This window comes from Aquarana catesbeiana, linkage group LG01 (assembly GCF_042186555.1).
Source record: "Aquarana catesbeiana isolate 2022-GZ linkage group LG01, ASM4218655v1, whole genome shotgun sequence".
NCBI lineage: Eukaryota > Metazoa > Chordata > Amphibia > Anura > Ranidae > Aquarana > Aquarana catesbeiana.
In genome coordinates this window covers 74,757,662-74,783,744 of record NC_133324.1, presented here as the reverse complement: position 1 = coordinate 74,783,744, position 26,083 = coordinate 74,757,662, and the positions used below count along the sequence as shown (strand labels likewise).

The following is a 26,083-nucleotide window of genomic DNA, read 5'->3' as shown; positions in this document are numbered from 1 at the left end:
CAAATCCAAATTCCTCACTTTACAGAATGCAGAAAAAAATAGTTGGTAAGAAAGAGAGTAAGAAAGAGTATTAACACAAAAAAAAACAGTAATACTGTATAGGCAGAAAAGGTCCAGTAATGACACAAACAATCCAACACCAAGACATGCAGAAATAAGTCATGCAATTACACTACCTTCTGTGCACTCCACTGCCGTATTTGTCCTCTGCCTCCCATGTCCTTTCATTTCAAAAGAAAAAAAGAATTTAATGTTTGCTTTGATTTATTTTTCTCTAGATTATTTATAACACTTTTTATACTAGGAACAGTGATATGCCATTATCTGGCATCTATAGTTCCCCACATTAACTGATCTGAATTTGTAGAACATATCAAAAAAGGCAAACAGGTAAAGATGTTCTACCAGGAAAGTTGGCCATACATGTCTCAGTTCTGTTTGGTCAGCAAGTGGAACGGATTCCACAGTTCTGTTTGGTCAGCAAGCGAACCGATTCCCACATACACACAATCAGGTGTAAGGGAGAATCCTCCCCACTGGACTACTTTATTTTGACACCTGGCAGACACCTCAACTGTCAGTATTTGCAGATTAGCTCTACAGCTGCTGGTCAACAGGCTTTTTTTTCCAATAGGTCCATTCAACAAAAGCTGATCGATAGATCGATTTCTGTTGAGAGACAGTGGCCACACATAGATCCAAATTCAGCGGGCCACATTTTGATCCATCCATGGCCACCTTTATGGGAAGACACCAAGCAGAAAAAAAAATCATCAATAAAATAAGTCCTAATTAAAGCTGAATTCCAGGAATTCAGCTCCTTTGTAAAAAGTGAAGGCACGCTACAAGTTAAGTCCAAGGAGGTCCATGACATCTCCTGGGCTTATCTCTATTATTTATATCTGATAAGTTTATTGCACTTCCAGAAGACACGGAAACCAAAGTTGATGCTTCAGGTCTAATCATCTTTAATATTACAGTCTGTACAGGTGCTATGCAAAAGCACCATTTAATTAAAAAAGAAGAATCAGCAATTATACTCACAAACGTGAATACAATAAGGCTCGCCACATATACCAGGAGAGATATGATATCAAACAGAACAACTATACATGCCCCAGGTCGGTTCAGATGTCATCCAAAAAGCATAACATAGACACTGACGCATTTCAAGCGTGTCCCCTCTTCCTCAGAGCTAAATGTCATTCAAATAGCATAGTGCACATGCTGTTGTGTTTCTAGGATGTCTCCTCAAAATCATAACAGGAGGGAGCTCTTTCTCTGATTCAGACCCCCTCACATGCTCTTTCTCTCCTCTGGAGCAGTAACTCTGAGCTCAGTGTTTGAAAGCTCGCCCCTGTGATGGTGAAAGTGAACAGTAACAGCTAGGTGTCTCTTAGCCACGTCCTAGGAGTTTTCCGCTCAGGCTTCGGGAGAAGCGTAAATGGCCTACACCTACGTACAGTATAGCAAGGGCATTATCCAACTTTGGTCATAGCTGCACAATTTGCTTTCATCTAAGGACGTGCCTTATCTGCATAGGCCTTTTTTTTTGGTAAAAGGTGAACTAACATTGTATCCACCATAGTCACACAGACACTCACACACACACTAAAGTAGTTTGGTCAGAGACCAATTAATGAACAAAATGTCTTTCTGTTGTGGAAGGAACAAAAACAACATCCATACAAACACAGGGAGAACCTACAGGCACAGGCAGGCAATGGGAACCAAACCCAGAAGACCTGCTCTACAAGTCAAGAATGCCATTTAAGCACAATGTTATTTGAACTGTTGTACAGAAATAAAAGAAGCAGAGAGTTCATGAAGACAACCACAACAAACATCACTAAATATGGGTTCAAGTATTGTTCCTGATATCAAATGCAATCTTTTGTTGTTTTATATAAGGTGTGAAAGAAAGATATCACTGTGTGCCATTCAGAGAAAAGATGTGCATGTGCTCAAAAGAAGACCTAGCACAGTTGCCAACACTCCTGCATGCTCGTTTGTGTAAAAATTAGCACATTTGTATTAGAATTGTGCCGTAGCGCGATTATGCGTAATTGCGCGGGTGCGCACACTGGAGCATGCCCACGCACACACGCTAACGCGCCAATGCTGTTAAAATTGCCACCAAACGTCCTATATAAGGATGACAGGAGTAGCCAGAGATTGATGGATGATCTTCAGCTTATCCATACTCCTCCTTGCTTCTGTGTAGCCTTTTTTCTTTGGACCTCCTGCTACTGACTCGGCTTGTGTCTGGACCTTCCTGCTGCCTGACTCCTGTCTTGATCCTGTCTTGCTTAAAGGGCTTTGACACTTCTGACCAACTGTGTATAACTCTGGCTTGCTCTCCTGACTATTCTTTTGCCTCCCTGCTCTTTTCCTGTCTATGATCTCGGCTCCATTCCTGACTACGCTCCTGCCTCTCCTTTAGCTTGATCCATCGTGTATGACCTCAGCTCTGAACCTGGCTACGCCTCTTCCACCGACTCTGCCAGTCTGACCGCTCTCCTGCCTTGGATGCCATCTTGCTTGTGGTTCCTGCCTCAGTCCCGCTACACCTCCAGGGGTTAAAGAGGTCCTTGACAGACCATCTGATGACTACTTAGAAAGCGTGTCTGCAAGTAACCTCTTATGCCGCGTACACACGAGCGGACTTTACGGCAGACTTTGCCTGACGGACTTTTCGACGGACTTTATGACAGACTTTCTGAATGAACGGACTTGCCTACACACAATCCACCAAAGTCCGTCGAATTCGTACGTGATGACGTACGACCGGACTAAAACAAGGAAGTTCATAGCCAGTAGCCAATAGCTGCCCTAGCGTGGCTTTTTGTCCGTCGAACTAGCATACAGACGAGCGGACTTTTCAACCAGACTCGAGTTCAACGGAAAGATTTAAAACATGTTTCAAATCTAAGTCCATCCAACTTTTGAGAAAACAAAGTCCGCTGGAGCCCACACACGATCGAATTGTCCGACGAAATTCCGTCCGCCGGGCAAAGTCTGCCATAAAGTCCACTCCTGTGTACGCGGCATGAGCGGATATAACTAAATGGCACCAATGCTTCTATGAGCCTTGCACTCCCTGTTCTTCTCAGCTCCAGGGGTGTTTGGCGTTTAGCCGCAAGGGAAGACCTCCTATCAATCCGGCCTCCAACCAGGTATGTGACAAGGAGATTATTTTTATCGTCAACAAAAGTGAATATCCACGTTAAACATAATCCACATATATGGGAATTCCCTTTCACTTACTTAGTGTCTACCAGGGATAAATTAATTAAATTCAAAATATTGCAACGGGCCCATTTTTTCCTGTACGGGCTCCATAAGATGAGTTCGACTATTTCCCCAGCCTGTTGGCTATGCATGCACCAGTCAAAACACAAGAATTTTTTTTATTTTTGGACTTGCCCCACTATAGTTGTAGCAAGGTGTACTTCAAGTCATTACCTCTACAACACAATTGTCAATCCCTCTTGAGCACAGATATTGCCTGCTGGGGCTTATTGGGAGATTTGGCACCTACAGTGTCAATGAGGACTCCCCTCAGTCTCTTGCTATTCTATGCCCGAAAGGCCATTACCATAGGCTGGAAAAAAAAACCCTCATCACCTATGATTCATTTCTTGATAAATTTAGTTATCTCCATACTTGCCCTATCAAGCTACTTACAGCAACAGAGGCTGTCCCCGAAAGGTTCAGAAAGTATGGTTTTGTTGGAAAAAAAAAAATCCCTCTAATGCCATGTCTGTGGATGACCAATTTAAATAAGCATTTACTTGGATTTAATTTTTCATTGTTCTCACAGTGGGTATTGTTTTTTTAATATACATGTTTCATCAGTTGCTTGAGGCATGCACTTCAAGCCTAATACTCTTTGTATGATTTGTATTTTTGCTGTATTTTGTATTTAGGGCCTGAGACCTTGCCCCTGCGTGGGCTACTTTATTGCTTTTTCTTTGTTTGTACACTGACAGTAAATTTTAGTAAAAAAGAGATGGTTTAAAAAAAAACATATTCCATATACTGTTAGGGGTTGATTTATAAAGAATTTGCATAGCCATTCACCCAGTGAATGTTCTTTGTGAATAGGGCAAAAAAAAAAAGACTGTAAATAGACTAAATTTGGCCACTAGATGGAGATAAGTATAATAGGAATATCCTATTATACTGTGCTCTATCTAGTGGCCAAATGTGTTATTTTCCATTTAAAATCAACAATTTACATTCGAACAGTCCATAATATAGCCTGTTTATATTTTTTTTCTTTTTGCCCCATCCACATAGAACAAACATAGATGCACTTTTCTTGGGCAAATGGTAATTCTTTATAAATCCAAGAGTCTAATGAAAATACGCACACACTAAATGGTTCTAACAACTAAAGAAAAGTACTTGTGAATACTCTTTCATATGGTCTACAGATTAATTTTATGGTACGTTAATTCCAGTTGGCAGCAATAGAAGGTTGATTTGTAAGAGATGAAAAGATGAAGCATTATAATCATCTGAGTCACGATTACTTTTGCACTGGCTGCAGACAATGGATTAAAAATGGATGAAAGGTTTTAGAATAAACCTGGCATTTGCTCAGAGATTAGTATAACAAGCCCTATGCATGCCATTCCAACAGAAGGAAAAGTGTTATGACCTGCACAAGCGTTACTAAAGATCGGCATATTATTTCTCTGTGACTCCAAAATGTTTACAAAAAATTAATTGACACCAAGGCCACAAAAAGAAGAATGGAAAACTTGTACTGAAAGAAAATACGGGGGCTACCGCTGCTGTCTTTTTCTAAAAACTACTTTCTAGGCTGTCATGCCTATTTAGTGGCTTTAGCACTTTCTGTGCCACTGACTAAAAAAAAAAAGGTGCCTATCAAGACTTCTGATTTCACTGGCTGTATGCTTGTTTTGGGTTTGTGGCTTAGAAAGTATTGAATCCAAAGACAACCTGGCAACTTAAGACAGAAAACCTCAGACTTTTGTCCGAAGGCGTGTCCCTGGATTTTGTCTTGCATACAAACGGCAAGGAATTGTCGGCCAACAAACATGAACGTACTGACGTACTACATGGTTTTTCAGCGCTTTAGCGCCACCCTTTGGGCTCCTTCTGCTAATTTAGTGTTAGTAGAAGTTTGGTGAGTGTTGCTTTGCACTTTTCATTTGGCGCTTTTCATTTAGTGCTTTTCAGTTCGCGCTTTTCATTTCGTTCTTTTCAGTTTGTTTCTGAACAGCCGTTCGTCAACCAGACATGTTGCGGAATCGGAGGAGATAACGTGTTATTTATTATTGGCCTTGGAGTTATTGCTTTTGACCCAAGTCCAGACCAGGAACAGGAGGAGGAGGAGTTCTTGGACCAAAAAATGGTTGCTTTATTAATCGTGACCAATTATGTCATATGCCTTTGCTGCGGGAGCTCCAGGAGAATAATCAGGATGATTTTTGGAATTATCTCCAGGTGACGGACCCCTGCTTTCACCAACTCTTGGCATTGTTGACCCCCTATATTAAGAAGCAGGACACATGCATGAGGCTTTTATTTTATTTTTTGGTTGAATAATAACGATTTGATTTTTTATACTTTTGGATGCATAGAATGCACTTTTTGGTTAAGTTCTGGCAGATAGCATGTCTAATTTTATTTGTTTTCTTTTTTTAATGCACAATCAAAAAATTGTGTAGAATAATACTTGGCTGTGTGTTTTACTTCAAATGACAGTTTGGGAGTAGGCAGTTACATTTAAAAAATACAATGTAAAATTGACAAGGGACACCAACATAGTTGTATCTTTGATCTTAAAAACTACGGGATAATGGTGTTGTGGTAACTTGCCCAAATAAAAAAAAAAAGCATAATAATATTATTCTTGATATCACTAGAAAAAAAAAGCCTTTAAAAATTTGTTTGCAATAACTCCATCAGTATCACCAGCAAAGCAGCTTCATTATTATCCCATTAAAGAAGAGAATTGTGCGCTGCATTTGGAGATTTCATAATTTGCCCACGCCATAAACGTTAATTCTCCATTACGTACGCTAGTTTACAAGACCGACCGCTTCTGGCCCGTCCTTGCTTCCGAGCATGCGTGTTTGTACTTTGGACTTTTAAATTTTAAAACCTGCCATCCAACATTTGTCAACGAAAAATCCGACAACAATTGTCCGATGGAGTGTACAAACGGTCGGATTTTCCGCCAACAGCCTGTCATCACACATTTCCCATTGGAAAATTTGATCGTGTGTACGAGGCTTAACATTTAAAACGTGGACCTGAACTAAAAAATGTAAGATTTGTTATGTTATAGGTAACAACTGAAAATTTGATTGTGGTGGTACCCTGTGGTACCTTGTACCTCTTGCCTTCAGCTCTTCCTGAAAAATAGCAGGGTGCTTCCTGTGCCTAGGCAGTTCTGTTCTGTAGCCTAATAGCTTTGTATCTGCAATGTGTGCTCATCTAAGGCAGCGGTCTACAACCAGTGGTTCGTGGACCACTGATGATCCATGATATTTTGGTGGTCCCCAGGGGCTCTGCCGCAAATCAACATTGTGGCGGATGTATAATGGCCAATGTTGTTTTCCAGTGTTGTTCTCAATGCATGCTGACAGGGGGGGGGCAGAGAGCTGGAGTATTGTGTGTATAAGGCAGCAGTGTGATCCAGGGGGAGGGGGCAGAGAGCCGGATCACCCTGCAGCCCCTGACTGCTAGTCTCAGGAGATACGGAATAACATTTGGAGACGTTACCACTGTGCTGCTCATGGTTCTCCTTGCTGGAGAGGAAGCAGTACTGCATGCACCTCCCTACTTCTATTTCTTCCATTCCTTGGATCTGTACTTTGTGAAGCTCTTCTGGAACTTTTTGAATATTCCCCCACCAGTGATTAGATCACCAGTCATCAGAGGGCATCTCTGACATCAGGAGGGCCCCAGCTTTTTTCCACGTGGCTGACCTGTGAAGCTGAGACCCACCTATAGATACAGGCTCTCGGGGCGCCACGACTGTGTTCAGTCCAAACCCAGATATTCTTCATGTGTATGGGTGCCAGTTCCAGACCTCTCCTCCTCTCCTCCTCATCCTCCTGGCTGCTGCACACATATTCACCCCTTCACATCTGGAGTACACTCACATTTGCCAATGCTTTTCTTGTGGTCCAGATAGAAGCTCCAGAAACCCAACTGACCACCAGGGGCCAATGGGGTGTGGGCAATCTGGGTACAAATGTGGGCACCGGCAAGCAGGGAATTTCTTTTCTTCTATCACCACCCACTCCAGAGCCTACCAGGCTTGCACCAGTAAATGACATCTCCCCAGGCATTGGCTGCACCCTGTGTACTCTCTTACATTACTATATTAGAACATTGGGCAGCGACTTTTCTGCAGCAAAACTTCTTACTGATCACAACTCTCACAAAGCAGTCCATTCCAGTGATAATACAAAGTCCCAAATTATGGCATATAATTATTAGTTCAAAAATGGTTACTTGATAGACCTCAACTCGATAGAAAGCCTTTGGGATGAATTCGAGCGGAGACTGCGAGCCAGGCCTTCTCGTCCAACATCAGTGCCTGACCTCACAAATGCGCTTCTGGAAGAATGGTCAAACATTCACACATTTCACACTCCTAAACCTTGTGGACAGCCTTCCCAGAAGAGTTGAAGCTGTTATAGCTGCAAAGGTTGGGCCAACTCAGTATAGAACCCTACAGACTAATGCCCCGTACACACGATAGGATTTTCCGATGGAAAATGTGCAATAGGACAATGCACAGACAATAGGATTGTTGTCGGAAATTCCGACCGTGTGTAGGTTCCATCACCCATTTTCCATCGGATTTTCCGACACACAGAGTTTGAGAGCAGGCTATAAAATTTTCCGACAACAAAATCCGTTGTTGGAAATTCCGATCGTGTGTACACAAATCCGACGCACAAAGTGCCACGCATGCTCAGAATAATTTAAGAGACAAAATCTATTGGATTACTGCCCCGTTTATAGTCCCGACGTACGTGTTTTACGTCACCGCGTTTAGAACGATCGGATTTTCCGACAACTTTGTGTGACCGTGTGTATGCAAGACAAGTTTGAGCCAACATCCGTCGGAAAAAATCCATGGATTTTGTTGTCGGAATGTCTGATCAATGTCCGATCGTGTGTACAGGGCATAAGACTGGGATGCCATTGAAGTTCATGTGCGTGTAAAGGCAGGTGTCCCAATACTTTTGACATTAGTGTGTATCTCCGCCTCCTAACCACCTATAAATATTAAAATGGGTTGGTATGGTACCACATCCGCATATGTAAAAATATCCCAAGAATGACAGGTCAGACTGTAAATGTAGCAGCACACAAAGAAATAATAAAACCACATTTTTATTTCATAATAGAAAAGATAATAAATTATGAAAGAGAAAGGTGGTTTTACTATTTATTTGCATGTTGATAGCTTTAAAGTCTAACCTTTTGTTCTTGGGACTCTTACTGATTATATCTAATGTATCTAATAATTTATCTAATTTTCTAATAATTTCCTTGTGCTATAACCTTTCCATGCATGATTTTTCTTTAAAACTTTCTCAGGCCTTGTGCACACAGGACATCAAAAATGCCACGTTCTAGTTTTTTTTCTGCCTCTAAACGCCCCACTGTTACTGGGGTTGATTTACTAAAGGCAACATGACTGTGCAGTAGACATGTGCATGACGAAAAAAATAGTTTTGTTTTGTTAAAATTCGTTAATCTAGTTATTTAGATTAATTTGGTTGATTCGTTCAATTCGTATTTAGGATTCGTATTCGGAATTTGTATTTGTAATTTGTTTTATCTATTTTATTGAACTTTCTTCGAATTTACCAATTTTTTTTTAATTCAAAACAGTCGAATCAATACATTTCAAATCGATCGAATCAAAAATTTGTGATTTTTTTTTTTTATTATTCGAATGTAGCAGCCGAAATGTTTACATTTAAAAAGTGCATTTGGATTACAATGACTCTTTAACCCCTTTGAGCCCGCGCTATAGCCAAAAGACAGCTACAGCACGGGCCTTAATTGCTGGGAGGGTGTCCATGTACGTCCTCCCGTGCTCGAGCTGCCTGTGCACCCCCTGCGGGGCACGCGGGGCACGCTCTGTGATCACCGACCCTATGAGCTGTGACAGCTGATCACGTGATATAAACAGAGCCCAATCACCGGCTTGTGTCAGAGGGACATCTGTCCCAAACACAGAGAGCCACCGCTGCTTCATCTGTGCCCACCAGTGCCACCTACCAGTGCCCACAAGTGCCACCTATGAGTGCCGATCAGTGCTGCCTATCAGCGTCACCTACCAGTGAGTTCGGCGAGTTTGGGGTGGAGGAACTTGACTGGCCTGCAGAGTCCTGAGCTCAACCCAATAGAACACATTTGGGATGAATTAGAGTGGAGACTGTGAGCCAAGTCTTCTTCTCCAACATCAGTGTCTGACCTCACAAATGCGCTTTTGGAAGAATAGTCAAACATTCCCATAGACACTCCTAAACCTTGTGGCCAGCATTCCCAGAAGTTGAAGCTGTTATAGCTGTAAAGGGTGGGCCAACTCAATATTGAACCCTATGGACTAATGCCCTGTACACACGGTCGGATTTTCCGATGGAAAATGAGTGATAGGACCTTGTTGACGGAAATCCAGACCGTGTGTAGGTTCCATCACACATTTTCCATTGGAAGTTCCGACACACAAAGTTTGAGAGCAGGCTATAAAATTTTCCGACAACAAAATCCGTTGTCGGAAATTCCGATCGTGTGTACACAAATCCGATTCACAAAGCGCCACGCATGCTCAGAATAAATTAAGAAACAAAAGCTATAGTCCCGTTTATAGTCCCGACGTACGTGTTTTACGTCACCGCGTTCAGAACGATCGGATTTTCCGACAACTTTGTGTGACCGTGTGTATGCAAGACAAGTTTGAGCCAACATCCCTCTGAAAAAATCCTAGGATTTTGTTGTCGGAATATCCGATCAATGTCCGACCGTGTGTACAGGGCATAAGACTGGGATGCCATTAAAGCTCATGTGTGTGTGTGTAAAGGCAGGTGTCCCAATACTTTTGGCAATATAGTGCGTGTTACATTGAATAACTATACACACAGCCATATATATATATATATAATGTATTTATTTTTATTTTATTTTTTATTATATCTAGCTGTGTATGTTTTTCTCTTTTTTAATCAGTCTACTAGTCATCCATTTCAGTTTCAATCACTGCACTCACTACTACTTCACAACAAAGAGCTTCTTTCAAAGTCTGACTTTCTATCAAAAAAAATTTGAAATGATTTTTTAAACCACCAGAATTTTACTTGTATGCAGTGGCGGCTGGTGGTTTATTTATTTATTTTTTTTGGGGGGGGGGGGGGGGGCAGCAAACAAACAATCCACCTATAAATCGTGATGTAATAAGTTAATAGGGCAATTACGATGGGTTTGGTCATTTATTGGTGCCTTAGGCAGGGGATTTACTTACCGATAATAACCTCCACCTCCCTACTGTCTTCAGTGTCGCTGCCATTAGACACGCGGCAGAAGTACAGGCCTTTATCTTCCACTGAAACGTTAGGAATCTAAGGAGAGAAACAAATAATAAGACTATTTAGAGTAAGAAAAGAGCCACTGTGTTTTGTCCATACATTTCATTTTACCAGTGTCCCCCCACCATCAGCATGTACTCGTTTAATGGAAAGACTGGGAACCTGGGGGGATAACATAACTAAAGGGCTAAAGAAACCGTACCAAACCGTGTGCCATGATGCTTAATTGAATAATGACTATCCAACTTACTACAACATTATTGTAAAAAAAACACCGAGTAGGTGGACTCCTTTCTGGAGCGTCTTTTATAAACATGCATGGGCATCCAGTGTACCTGTTGAATGCCAGTGATCGAGCTGTCATTAGACAACCTAGATCAGAGAGGCACAATGTACAGAGAGATTCAGAGTGGCTCTGTACCTTGTAATCGATATGAACCAATCGCAATGATTACAAATGTAAACACTGTCTGTGTTTAGAAACAATCAGCCCACTGTTTCCTCTTTCAATGGAGAAAGAGTATTCTGTTCTGTATTCAGCTTTGTGCATTGACATACCTCCTTAGACCTGGTCTGTCTGGACAGTATGGTCACATGCTGACTTGGCATATCCACAGGCAGCTTAAAGTAGAAATATAGGCAAAACTTTTTTTTTTTTCATTTTGGATAGAGCAAGCAAGGGTTATAACCCTTGTCAGATTTTTTTTTTCTGCGATCTGTGTCCCATTGGGGAGACTTCCCTTTACTTCCTGTCCCAAAACCAAACAGGAAGTGAGAGGAAATCCCTGGAAATTAAGGGAATTCCATGGGGACTTCCAGGTCAATAGAACTAGTGTCCCCATTGGAAGATTTCCCCTCTATTACTTTTCTGGGGACAACCCAAAATTTGGCGTCTTCTTTTACTTTCAATGATAATGGTAAACAGGACAAATAGGGTGAATCTCCTTAACGGGGCACAGACAGCAATAAAAACTGACAAGTGTTCTAATCCCTCTCCAATCTATCCAAAGCAAAAAAAAAAAGTTTTGCCTTTAGTTCTAACTTTAACTCTTTAACCACTTGCTTACTGGGCACTTATGCCCCCCCCCCCCCCCCCTTCCTGACCAGGCCAATTTTCAGCTTTCAGCGCTGTCACACATTGAATGACAATTGCGCGATCATGCAACACTGTACCCAAATTAGATTTTTATCCTTTTATTAAAGACAGATATAGCTTTCTTTTGGTGCTTTTTACTCACCACTGGGTTTTTTATTCTTTTCTAAACGAACCAAAAAAGACAGAACATTTTGAAGAAAACAAAAAACAAAAACTTTTTCTTAATTTCTGTTTTTGCAAATAAGTATTTTTTTTCCTTCACTGATGTGCGCTGATGAGGCGGCACTAATTGGCACTGATAGGCGGCACTGATGGGCACTGATGAGGCCGCACTAATGGACATTGATGAGGCCGCACTAATGGGCACTGATGAGGAGACACTGATGAGGCTGCACTGATAGGCAGCACTGATAGGCAGCACTGATAGGCAGCACTGATGGGCACTGATAGGCGGCACTTATGGGCATTGATAGGCAGCATTGATAGGAGGCACTGATGGGGAGGCACTAATGGGCAGCACTGATGGGCACTAATGGGCAGCACTGATGGGTACTGATAGGCAGCATTCATGGCACTGACGGGCAGCACTGATAGGCAGTATTGATGGCACTGATGGGGCTGCACTGGTCATCAGGGCACTGATAATCAGTGCTTTGATTATCTGTGTGCATGTCCCCTGTCGGGATTGCTGGCTCTCCTGTCCTCACGCTGTGACAGCACGTGAGGACAGGAATACCGATAACCGGCAATTCTGTTTACACTGTGATTAGCTGCTATCTATCTGCCCAGGGAGGAGGGACAAAAGCCTTGAGTGCCACAGCGCTGGATCAAGGCTAGGTAAGTATAAGGGGGGGGGGGGGGGTGAGGGGTCGAAGGGGTCGAGTCTGTGACACAGAAGGTTTTTTTACCTTAATGCATAGAAGGCCATAAAGTACCTTGAGGCTTTAGAACCACTTTAACAAGGAAACCAGGCCTCAATAACAAAATGAAACTAAATCAGAGAGGTGCACCGATGAGTTCATTCTAGCCAATAAAGATAATGGTGGGCATCTTGTGGACTATGCACTTTTTTCACATTTTTAGATGTGCAGGCTTATGTCAGCAAATATGTAAAGTCTATCCAGAGCTGGGTTATGTGGTGAGACTTGTGTATTTTTCTCAGTGTTAATGACCTCTCCATATAAATGTTGGCCACTGTTCCTGATAGCTCTATTTTGGCAAGAATACAAGACAATACAATAGGGAAGGAAAAAGGAGTGGAGAAACCTGACCAGAGGCCATGATTGTGCTCGGGTGCCAACAGTCCAACGAATCCTGGGCTATTGCTAGGAGAGCATTAGTGATAAACAACAAGTAAATGTTTGTAAGATCCCGATAGTGAAGAATGGATGACCTTGATACTACGTACAGGCAGCACAAGCTGCAGTGATATCAAACATAAAATATCCTGTTTATATACAGTTCAAAGTGTCTACAGAAGGAGGAACACAAGGGAAACACACCTTGAAAAGTGGAACCTACTGTGCGCTATACCAATATTCCTAAATAAAATTTTTCTATAATATTGCTCCAGCTTGTGAAATTATCTGACAAACTTAAAGTGTAGGTTCATCTTAAAATTACACTCCGTGGACATTAAACAGCCACACTTAACACCATACCTCCCAACATTTTGAGATGGGAATGAGGGACACCTACTAGCAAACGTACGTAGGCATAGGACACGCCCCCTGCCACGCCCCTTAAAGGGGACATAACCAAAAAAAAGGTTATTTAAATCCACAAGAGTTTTTTTTACCACTAATATTTCCTTATATTGGCTTTTAAAATTGACAAATGCAGCAATTTAGAAATTGGATGAAAGTTTTAGCACTGGGAAACACTTTTTGAAAGATAAAAAGTGCATTTTATATACAACTATATAGATCAGACCAAAATGAGGGACAAATGAGGAGGAAAGAGGGACAGAGGGACATTGCTCCAAATCAGGGACAGTCCCTCGAAATCAGGGACAGTTGGGAGCTATGCTTAACACATGTACCTTGATAAATGCAAAGCACCACGTTTGACTTCTGTCCATGCTATGGTTGTCCTGCATTCAGCACTGGAAACTACCGCCCATTTACAAGTGACGCATACAGCTTATGGTGTCGCTCAGCATCCCCGCCGATGCTTTATGTCTTCTAATTGCAAGGCCTGACTGGGAAATACTTCCACCTTGAGGCTGCCAAGGTTTTAGGTCTGTATTATGGGGTTCTTTCATTCTTACCATTGCATTGTATTGGCATGCTTTCTGCCTGCACTAACCCTTTGAGACAAAGTAACACATCTAAAAATTAAGATAACAGATTTTGCACAAAGTGCAGATTTAAACGAATAAGGAAGTGGTGATCAGGGGAAGCTGTGCAAATTAAATGAAGAACTTCAGACTTTCCTTATTCCTTCTGATTAAAGAACAGACAGCAGTTTTACACTTTCAAATCAAAACTCAATACAAAGCATAGGTGCCAGGCAGGTTAGTGTATGGTGGCCTATGTGATTCATTGCCACTTACTAAGTATTTTTGACAAGGATCTTGTACACAGTATCCACATACTCAGTGCTTGACTTCTAGGGAAAATATATTTTTTACAATTTGTTTTTCATATGCAGAATGCAACATTTTGCCAGATTATCCTACATGCAATTAGCATCTTAGAGCATACACTCATAGGTGTGTGCACAGGGTGTGTTGGGCGTGCCCTGACACATCCTAATCACCCTATGCAGTGGATGTTTCAGGATGGATGGATGAATGAATGAGCACCATCCCCTAGCCTGACCATGTGTCAGGAACATGCTGGATATAGCAATATAGAAGCTCTGAGGCACATGCAAATGTGCAGGCATGGGGCTGCTGGTACCCATCTTACTGTGCTCAGGCGAACACATATGCGCATGCGTCCATGCATGCCTATGTGTATGTGAGCATGCATTAGCCATTGACACTGGCACCAAGTGGCCTATATAAGTGCAGCAGCTGCACTAGTCCATTGCTGTCTGATCTGCAGCTGTACCCGTGTTCCTGTATTTGCTTCTGCTGACTTCTGTGTTTGACATGGCTTGCTCCTGACTTCGCTTGAATGCTACCTGCTTTGACCTCCGCCTGTCTCTGGACTTGGCTCTCTCTTCTGCTCATCTGCTTGATCTCGTGTTGCCAACCTCTGCCTGTACCCTGACGATTCCTTGTCTGCCGTCTATGCCTGCATCTGACCATCTGTTGCTGACCTGGTTTGTCTGACCTCGCATCAAGTTGTTCATCTGCCCTTCCTGCACCTGCCTAGCTCCACCTGGAGCTTCTTCTACTGTGGGTTACTAGTCTTTCTTCCTGCACCTGCTACCAGCCGTTGCCCACTGTTGCCTGCTGTCTACCAGTCCACAGTCTGCTGTTCCTGTTATCATCTGCTGTTCCAGCTTTCCAGCCAGCTCTGTTGATGCACCTGCTATGCATCACTACTACCAGTGCAAGACTACACAAGCACTCATACCTCACCGTGCACTCAAGGCCACTGTCGCAACATCAGTGGTCCCAGAGTCTGGGCTGTATGAGAGGCCTCCCTCTGCACCTCAGGCTCAGCCGCAAGGTAGGTGACACAAGGTTTGCACATAGTTGGTTACACTGGGATCCTACTTCTCCATGTGGGTACATCATAAAATGTTCAGTCTAGTGGGTAATCCCACCCCTTCTGCTTCACTCAGTTCTGGGCCATCGTGACCGGACACTTGTTGCCATTTCCAGCACTGGATGCTGGGTGTTTTTGCACTTTTGCTTTGATTAACCCAAAAAAGTGTGTTTTTTCAATAAAAACTATTGTACTAGAAATGTTAAGTCTAGCATAGGCTTTACAGGGCAGCAAGGTTACTAAGGACCCACTTCAGACACCAGAATCAGGCTGAAGATTGGTCCAACTTCATTTTATTTTAACAGGTTTCTTCAAAAGTCCATTAAATCACAACTCTTCTATTGCAATCATCAGTTCTCAAGTAATCAATCATCCATCAGTTCTATTTCAAATTGTGGTGAACCTTAGTGTGCCCATCCTAACAGTAGGAAAGAATAAAGACTTTCCTTCTTATGTCATTGTTCTCTCCTTAGCTGCTCTTTCCATCTGCCAGCTTCTCTCCAAAGAGATCCTCAGCTAAGCTCCACCAGTTGTATTTTATGATCCTGCCAAGAGGAAATGAGCTTATTCTCTTTCTTAGAATGATTTTAAGGGAACAACAATTTTTTAAAAGGGCAATCTACCATCTTTGCACATGGGGTAAGGTTGAAGATGGACCTTTCTTCCATGTTTTCCCATGAACTCATTGGGCACCAAGTTTGGGTCACATTAGAGGACTACCCCCGGGTGGGTTCTTCTGGGCTACGCTAGGCACTTGGAATAGAGTCACTGCATTACACATAGGGTACCTTTGCTCTGTGCCATTTTCATCAATGCCCTGCGACAAAGCTGTGGCTGCCGTGGGCAAATATTCAACCTTAGGGTGGGCCTCTGCATTTAGAGATGAACGTACAATGTGTACACTTGCATTGTAACTGTTCTCTAGTTAACTCTTGGGTCCCCGCAACAATGTACACCTTCTCTGTAACTTAGAAGGGACATCCTAAGCCTTGTTCACATCCACCTGTCGAGTGTATCACTGCTACCTTACTCCCAGTAATGGTATGGGATCTCGCCACTCACCTAGCGTGGACTTTATGCATGCACTTGACTTCCTTTAACTCTTCTGTACACGTTTACAGGCTGTGGACCTGTGCAGCGCAAGCCTGCTCCACTTGCTATGGGAGATGGACCATTCATGGAGAGAGTGCCGGCAACAACTCCCTCCTGCACAAGGCTATCCCACCTGCCCCAGGTACATGCTTCATGACAGGCTGCTTGATAAATCTCCATTACTCTAGGTAACCACTTGTATCTACACATTGTATAAACTTTAGTACTCTTGTCTTCATACTCCAAAGTAGCTCAGTGACCTAAACTGTAAAAAGGTGCCAGTTACTTGCATCACACCCCTTGAATAACTTCAGACCGGGGACGGACGGACAAGATTTCAAAGGTTTACTTAGAAAAGAAATCCCAGAGTCCAACATGTAAAACAATATTTCTCCTACATCCCTAATCCTAACTTAAGCTATGTGCAAAAGATAGAGTCTATGTATGATCAAGGGATCCAAATGTAGCATTCTCTAGTATTGGGTTCCCTGCTCCGGAGAAGTCCCTCTTTTATATCACAGGACCAATGGGTTGGACCAAAAGATAACCTGCCAAAACCAAGGAACCGGGAAAGGCATTAACCCTTACCCTCCCGTTCCAGGGTAACACCTAACTAGCATAATTTTAGCCCACTTACATCTTAACATGTCTATGGCCACCCTGCTGTGCCTTGACCTAATGTTTTTCCCAAATATATTTTTAACATATCTATCTTTATATACAATTAGGTCCATATACATTATATTTGGACACAGGCAAAGTTTTAGTTTTTTTTTTAGGTATTTACCAAAACATATTCAAGCTATAGTTATATAGTGGATATGGGCTGAAAGTGCACACTCTCAGGTTTAATTTGAGGGTATGTATATCCAAATCGGTGGTAGGATTTAAGAATTACAGCTCTTAAGAATAGCCATCTCCCCTTTTTCAAGGGACCAAAAGTAATTGGAAAATTGAATCAAAAGCTGTTTCATGGCCAGGTGTGGGTACTCTTTCATTATTTCTTCATCAATTAAGCAGGTAAAAAGGTCTGGAGTTGATTCTAATGCTGCATACACACGGTCAGACTTTCCGACGGGAAGCATGTGAGCTTGTTGTCGGAAAGTCCGAACGTGTGTATGCTCCATCGAACATTTGCTTTTGGAATTTTTGCACACAATTGTTTGAGAGCAATATCTCAAATTTTCCACCAACTTCACTTGTTGTCGGAAAGTCCGATCGTGTGTACACAAGTCCATCGCACAAAAGCTCACGCATGCTCGGAATCAAGCAGAAGGAGCCACAATGGCTATTTATACTTCCTTTTTCTCGGCTCGTCGTACGTCTTGTACGTCACCGCATTCTTACGTTCGGAATTTCTGACAGCATTTGTGTGACCGTGTGTATGCAAGACAAGTTTGAGCCAACATCCTTCGGAAAAAAATCTGCGGTTTTGTTGGAAATTCCGATCGTGTGTACGCAGCATAGGTGTAGTATTTGCATTTGGAATCTGTTGCTGTGAACCTACATCATTCGTTCAAAGGAGCTGTCCGTGCAAGTGAAACAGGCCATTGTAAGGCTTCAAAAACAAAAACAAAACAAATCCATCAGTGAGACAGCAGCAACATTAGGGGTGGCCAAATCAGTAGTTTGGTTCACTCTGAGGAAAGAAGAACACACTGGTGAACTCAGCAACATAAAAAGGCATGGACATCCACAGAAGACAACAGTGGTAGATGATTGCAGGATCCTCTCTAAGGTAAAAAAAAAAAACTATTCACAACATCCGGACAAGTGAAGGACACTTACATAGTTACAAAGTTAGTCAAGTTGAAAAAAGACACAAGTCCATCCAGTTCAACCATAAAAAAAAAAAAAAGAATATATAAGTGAAGGACACTCTCCAGGAGGTGCACGTATCATTGTCAAAGTCTACAATCAAGATAAGTCTTGATGAGATCAAATACAGAGAGTTTGCCACAAGGTGCAAACAATTCATAAGCCTGAAAAATAGAAAAGCCAGATTAGACTTTGCCAAAAAAACATCTAAAAAAGCCAGACCAGATCTGGAAAAGCATTCTTTGGACGGATGAAACTAAGATTAATCTGTACCAGAATGACGGGAAGAAAAAAGTGTGGAGAAGACTTGGACCAACTCATGATTCAAAGCACACAACGTCATCTGTAAACATGGTGGAGGCAGTGTGATGGCATGGGCATGCATGGCTTCCAGTGGCACTGGGTTATTGGTGTTTATTGATGATGTGACAGAAGACAGAAGCAGCCGGATGAATTCTGCAGTGTTTAGAGATATATTGTCAGCCCAGATTTAGTTAAATGCAGCAAAGTTGATTGGATGGCACTTCACAGTACAGGTGGACAATGATCCAAAACACACCGCAAAAGCAACCCAGGAGCTTTTGAAGGAGAAGAAGTGAAATATTCTGCAAAGGCCAATCTCAACCCAATTGAGCATGCATTTTACTTGCTGAAGGCAAAATTAAAGGCAGAAAGGCCCACAAACAAAGAACAACTGAAGACAGCTGCGTTTAGAGCCTGGCAAAGCATCAGAAAGGAGGAAAGCCAGTCTTTGGTAATGCCCATGGGTTCCAGACTTCAGGTAGTCATTGCCAGTAAAGGATTCTCAAAAAAATATTTAAAAAATGAGCATTTTATTTATGATTATATTCATTTGTCCAATAACATTTGAGCCCCTGAAAATGGGGGGACTGTGTATAAAAATGGTTTCAGTTAATAAAATGTGTACTTGTGCAACCCCTTGAATTAAAGCTGAAAGTCTGCACTTCAAATTAATTTGGATTGTTTCGTTTTAATTTTATTCTGGTGGCATACAGAGCCAAAAGTATGAAAATTGTGCCTGTGTCCAAATATATACAGTACCTTGAAAAAGTATTCATGCCCCTTGAAATTTTCCACATTTTGTCATGTTACAACCAAAAACATAAATGTATTTTATTGGGATTTTATGTGATAGACCAACTCAAAGTGGCACATAATTGTGAAGTGAAAGGAAAATGATAAATGGTTTTCTACATTTTTTACAAATAAATATCTGAAAAGTGTGGCATGCATTTGTATGGAGCCCCCCTGAGTCAATACTTTGTAGAACCACCATTCACTGCAATTACAGCTGCAAGTCATTTTTTGGGGATGTCTCCACCAGCTTTGCACATTTAGAGAGTGACATTTTTGCCCATTCTTCTTTGAAAAATAGCTCAAGCTCTGTCAGATTGAATAGAGAGCGTCTGTGAACAGCAATTTTCAAGTCTTGCCACAGATTCTCAATTGGATTTAGGTCTGGACTTTGACTGGGCCATTCTAACACATGAATATGCTTTTATCTAAAGCATTCCATTGCAGCTCTGTTTGTATGTTTAGGGTCGTTGTCCTGCTGGAAGGTGAACCTCGACCCCAGTCTCAAGTCTTTTGCAGAGTCTAATGCCGCGTACACACGGTCGGACTTTTCGTCTACAAAAGTCCGACAGCCTGTCCGACAGACTTCCGACGTACCTTCGGCGGACTTGCGGCAGACTTTCTTACGAACGGACTTGCCTACACACGACCACACAAAAGTCCGACGGATTCGTACGTGATGACGTACACCGGACTAAAATAAGGAAGTTCATAGCCAGTAGCCAATAGCTGCCCTAGCATGGGTTTTTGTCCGTCGGACTAGCACACAGACGAGCGGATTTCGGGGTCCGTCGTACTTACGACGTAAAGATTTGAAGCATGTTTCAAATCTAAAGTCCGTCGGATTTGAGGCTAAAAAAGTCCGTTGAAAGTCCGGAGAAGCCCACACACGATCGGATTACCAGCCAGCTTTAGTCCGTCAGCGTCCGTTGGACTTTTGTAGACGAAAAGTCCGACCGTGTGTACGCGGCATTACAGGTTTTCTTCTAAGATTGCCCTGGATTTGGCTCCATCCATCTTCCCATCAACTCTGACCAGCTTCTCTGTCCCCGCTGAAGAAAAGCATCCCCCCAACATGATGCTGCCACCACCATGTTTCACAGTGGGGATGGTGTGTTCAGGGTGATGTGCAGTGTTAGTTTTCCACCACACATAGCGTTTTGCTTTTAGGCCAAAAAGTTCAAGCTTGGTCTCATTTGACCGGAGCACCTTCTTCCACATGTTTGCTGTGTCCCCCACATGGCTCCTCGCCAACTGTAAATGGGACTTCTTATGGCTTTCTTTCAACAATGGCTTTCTTCTTGCCACTCTTTCATAAAGGCCAGATTTATGGAGTGCACAACTAATATTTGTCCTGTGGATAGATTCTCCCACATGAGCTGTGGATCTCTTTCCATATTTGGATGATAGATTGAACAGTGCTCAGTGAGCTTTTCAAAGCTTGGGATCTTTTTTTATAACCTAACCCTGCTTTAAACTTCTCCACAACTTTATCCCTGACCTGTCTGGTGTGGTCCTTGGCCTTCATGATGTTGTTTGTTCACTAAGGTTCTCTAACAAACCTCTGAGGGCTTTACAGAACAGCTGTATTTATACTGAGATTAAATTACACACCGGTGGACTCTACTTATTAATTAGGTGACTTCTGAAGGCAATTGATTCCACTAGATTTTACTTAGGCGTATCAGAGTAAAGGGGCTGAATACAAATGCATGCCACAGTTTTCAGATATTTATTTGTAAAAAATGTGGAAAACCATTTATCTTTTTTCTTCCACAATTTTGCGCCACTTTGCGTTGGTCTATCCCATAAAATGTCAATAAAATACATTTTGGTTTTTGGTTGTAACATGACAAAATGTGGAAAATATCAAGAGGTATGAATACTTTTTCAAGGCACTGCATGGACCTAACTGTATAGTACATTAGGCATTTGGAGAGCCAGGTCTGGCAAAAACAAAGTGCTTTTGAGCTCATTTCAGGTAGCCCAATGGAGGAACCTAGTTGAAGGCAGGGAGGTTAGGACTGGAGCATACAGAGATGTGTAGCAAATAGCCAGAGAAATAATTGTTTTCTGTGTTATGCTGAAATAACCTTTGTAAGGGTAATACTATGCTTTATTCTTCTTTACCGATGAATAAAAGTGAGTAGAAAGTCATAAAACATACCTGGGAGAGTGGACTAAGTCTTTAAAACTCTTTGTTTTAACACTAATGCCGCACACACACGAGCGGACTTTTCAACGGACTAGGACCGGCGGACCGGACTCCGTCAGACAATTCGACCGTGTGTGGGCTGCAGCTGACTTTTTTTCCCAAAAGTCCGACGGACCTAGAAATAAAACATGTTTCAAATCTTTCCGACGGACTCGAGTCTGATCGAAAAGTCCGCTCGTCTGTATGCTAGTCCGACGGACAAAAACCGACGCTAGGGCAGCTATTGGCTATGAACTTCCTTATTTTTGTCCGGTCGTAAGTCATAACGTACAAATCCATCGGACTTTGGTTGATTGTGTGTAGGCAAGTCCGTTCTTTTGAAAGTCCGTCGAAAAGTCCGCCGGACCTAGTCCGTCGAAAAGTCCGCCCGTGCATACGCGGCATAATACAACACTAAATATAGAGATTTTTTTTCTTCTTATTTTCTAACTTCTTAACTCATTGCTCATCTTAATTTATTGACATATACATCTGTTATCTAATGATAAATCACACATGGGGTAAATGTGGTGTAACTTTGTCATTGTTAAAAAAGCATTTATTGTTCTGCTTACCACGAAAGCTCTATTTGTAGCACCTATCACAGCGACACCATTTCGGAACCACTGGTAACGGGGCAGCGGTTTTCCCACTGCACCACACTCCAAAAGCAGTCTGCTCCCTACAAGAAGTTTTTGGGGTTGCGGTTGGTTGCTGATTTGTAGTTTGTCATCGAATAGCCCTACAAAAAAAAAAAAAAAATGGCATGTGATATTCAAAGCTGAACAAATATCTAAATACACAATTGAAATACACGGGAGCTGTTTCTACCTGTTTTTCTGATCATCCAGTCCTAAGCCTTACCATGCATCACAGCCAGCTTAGTGACCTGACTTTTCCCTACTGCAGGTAAGCAACACAGCTAAGTCACCTCCCTGCCTCCAACCCAGCCACTCTCAATCAGGGTTCAGGGGAACCCTAGGGTTCCTTCAGAAGTTGCTAGGGATTACTTGAGCTGTGGCTGATTGACCTCTCATTTGATGGTACCTGCATAGCTCCAGGGTCAACACCACTTGGCAGAGTCAGTGGCATGCACAAGTGATCTTTTTTGCTGTCTCTAATGCCCCGTACACACGGTCGGACTTTGTTCGGACATTCCGACAACAAAATCCTAGGATTTTTTCCGACAGATGTTGGCTCAAACTTGTCTTGCATACACACGGTCACACAAAGTTGTCGGAAAATCCGACCGTTCTAAACGCGGTGACGTAAAACACGTACGTCGGGACTATAAACGGGGCAGTGGCCAATAGCTTTCATCTCTTTATTTATTCTGAGCATGCGTGGCACTTTGTCTGTCGGATTTGTGTACACACGATCGTAATTTCCGACAACGGATTTTGTTGTCGGAAAATTTTATAGCAAGCTCTCAAACTTTGTGTGTCGGAAAATCCGATGGAAAATGTGTGATGGAGCCCACACACGGTCGGAATTTCCGACAACAAGGTCCTATCACACATTTTCCGTCGGAAAATCCGACCGTGTGTACGGGGCATAAGGGTGGAATTCTGACCACAACTGTATAGGGGTAATTTTCTTTCCACTGGACAGCAAGGAATTAGTTCCTCAAGACCTGATCTTTTTTTTAAGGGTTCCTCTGTGATAAAAAGTTTGAGAAAGGCTACTTCAACCTGTGACTTGACAACGAAGGAGCAGCAACAGACTGATGGGGCTATCTCTATACTCTCTACACCTGTTAGCATGTTGCTTGACAAAAAAAACCTATTGGACTCCCTTTATTAAAGTGATTGTAAAGGTTTAATTTATTTTAATTTTTTCTAAAAACAAACATGTTATACTTACCCTTGCACAAAGCAGCCCCAATCCTCCTCTTCTGGGGTGCCCCGTCAGTGTTCCTTGCTCCTCCCCTTCATCAGGTGCCCCCATGGAAAGCCGCTTTCCAAGGGGGCACCCGTGGGGGCGTGCTCCTGAGTCCCGCTGCTGCGTCCATTGGCCCAGACAGCGGAACTCGGCCCCGCCCCCCCACTGGATTTGATTGACAGCAGCGGGAGCAAATGGCTCCTGCTGCTATCAATCTATCCAGTGAGGACAGAGACGGTGTCTGGAGCCGCTGGGCTCATGCACATTGCTGGAACGGATGGGCTCAGGTAAGAGAAAGGGTGGGGCTTTGTGGGCAGCTGCAGCAAAGAAGGATTTTCACATTAATGCATAAAATGCATTAAAGCGGAGTTCCACCCAAAAATGGAACTTCCGCTTTAAGGGAAGGTGGCCCCCTGACATGCCACATTTGGCATGACATTTTTTTGGGGGGGGAGTGGATACCCTCTTTTTAGAGGATTCCAGCTCCCACTTCCTCCCAGTGCACAGCGGCACCGGAAAGGAGATCACCTCTCCCCCCCTCCCTCTTGGCAATCATCTGGGACACATCACAGGTCCCAGATGATTGCCGGGCCAACCACGGCGCGCCACACGGCTCGAGCATGTGCAGTGCATGCCCAGCTGTGAAGCCACAGCCGGGCACCCACAGTGACAATGCCAGCACCGCAGAGAGGAAGGGGAGACGAGCGGGGCTTTGTTCCCCCCGCATCGCTGGACCCCAGGATAGGTAAGTGTCCGATTATTAAAAGTCAGGAGCTGCAGTATTTGTAGCTTCTGACTTTTACATTTTTTTTTTTTTTTTAAGCAGAACTCCACTTTAAGGTGAAAAACCTTGAGACTTTACAATACCTTTTAAGGCTGAAATATGACAAAAATTTTAAAAAATAGGTACATTTAGAATTAAAATGTCACACTGTAAAAATCAATTCAATTTTATTTCACACATTATGATTGCTTATACCAATGAATTTAATTGGTATAAGAAACCATTTTTACTGAATGAAACTGATTCATTCAATGACTTTTGTTGTGATTAGCTGTGATAGGCTAAAGCTAATCACATGATACAGATGGGCTGTGATTGGCCCTGTCTGTACCATGTGATCACTGTTATCAGTCACAGTGAGCAACACAATTGCATACAATGGATGATATGAATGGAAGCCATCCATTATTTACAAATGTCATGTGATCTGCTGTGATTGGTCACAGTGATCACATGATACTGGCAGCGGACCGGTATAGTAATCAGTCATTGGCTGTGTCAGATCACGCAGCTGCGTGGCCCCAGAAGCAGCGCCTTCTGAAGGGATGTCATATGACGTCCACTCAAAGGGACGAAAGGCCCGCCCGGCCGTCAATTTTGTTATAGGCCGGACTAGAAGGTGTTTAAGCTAATGCCTTGTACACACGATCGGACATTCCGACAACAAAATCCATGTTTTTTTAGGGCTCATGCTCTAGTACTTTGTGCGTCACTGACCCAGAACAAGCATGTGTAAATCTTTTGCTTTTTCCAGGTCAGTGACTCGTCAAGTAGTAAAGAAAAGGATAACAGTCCTGGTATCCATCAAGAATAAGTCAAATGACAGTTCTTGTATTTCTGTCTAAAGAGCTTCATGGTAAGTGAAGCCAGGAAATTACACATAGGCTTATATATTTAAATGTAGCACTACCCCCACAGGAGCCGCTGAATAGATGCCCAGGGTTGTTTTCCCAGTAAATACCCCACAGCCAGGCACACGATTCGGATGACTCCTCAGACTCATTAACCAGTCTTGGGGTATGCTTTTTTTGGATGCTTTAATGAAACTTCAGCTCGGATAATTGGGTTAATTAGGATACTCCAGTGACCTTTTGTAGCAATTTGAGGACACTAAACTTTCTCCTTTAGAACTGTGAGCCAAGTCTTTTCACAACTAAATGATGGTCTGAGCGTAATTTTCCTCTTTGAAATCGGAGCAAAGTCCTTTCTCTAAGAATTAAATAGACTGAGCTCTTCAGGACACCAGACACAATACCCCCTTTTACCGCTTCAGCCCCGAACGATTTGGCTGCTGAATGACCAGGCCATTTTTTGCGATTCGGCACTGCGTCGCTTTAACTGACAATTACGCGGTCGTGCGACGTTGCACCCAAACAAAAAAAAAAAACGTCCTTTTTTTCTCACAAATAGAGCTTTTTGTTTTGGTGGTATTTGATCATCTCTGCGATTTTTATTTTTTGCGCTATAAACAAAACAAGAACGACAATTTTGAAAAAAACACAATATTTTGTACTTTTTGCTATAATAACTATCCCCATTTTTTTTAAAAAAGCTAATTTTTTGTCAGTTTAGGCCAATATGTATTCTTCTACATATTTTTGGTAATAAAAATCGCAATAAGCGTATATTGATTGATTTGCACAAAAGTTATAGCGTCTACAAAATAGGGGATAGATTTATAGCACTTTTATTATTATTTTTTTTTTACTAGTAATAGCGGCGATCTGCGATTTTTATCGGGACTGCGACATTATGGCGGACACATCGGACACATTTTTGGGACCATTGGCATTTATACAGCTATCAGTGCTATAAAAATGCATTGATTACTGTAAAAATGTCACTGGCAGGGAAGGGGTTAACACTAGG

General features: G+C 42.5%; 1 protein-coding gene across 2 annotated transcripts in view; it reads right to left on the bottom strand.

The window, feature by feature from the left end:
• MALT1 (MALT1 paracaspase) overlaps positions 1 to 26,083 on the bottom strand; it is a 163,579-nt gene that overhangs the window by 79,086 nt on the left and 58,410 nt on the right. Inside the window, exons 5-7 of one of the 2 annotated variants that reach the window (XM_073620551.1) lie at positions 22,125 to 22,291; positions 10,529 to 10,625; positions 177 to 221 (exon numbers count right to left, since the gene is read on the bottom strand). In XM_073620551.1, the coding sequence (XP_073476652.1) occupies positions 177 to 221; positions 10,529 to 10,625; positions 22,125 to 22,291 (309 nt within the window). The remainder of the gene's footprint in view (positions 1 to 176; positions 222 to 10,528; positions 10,626 to 22,124; positions 22,292 to 26,083) is intronic. The other variant, XM_073620554.1, reaches the window with a different exon arrangement.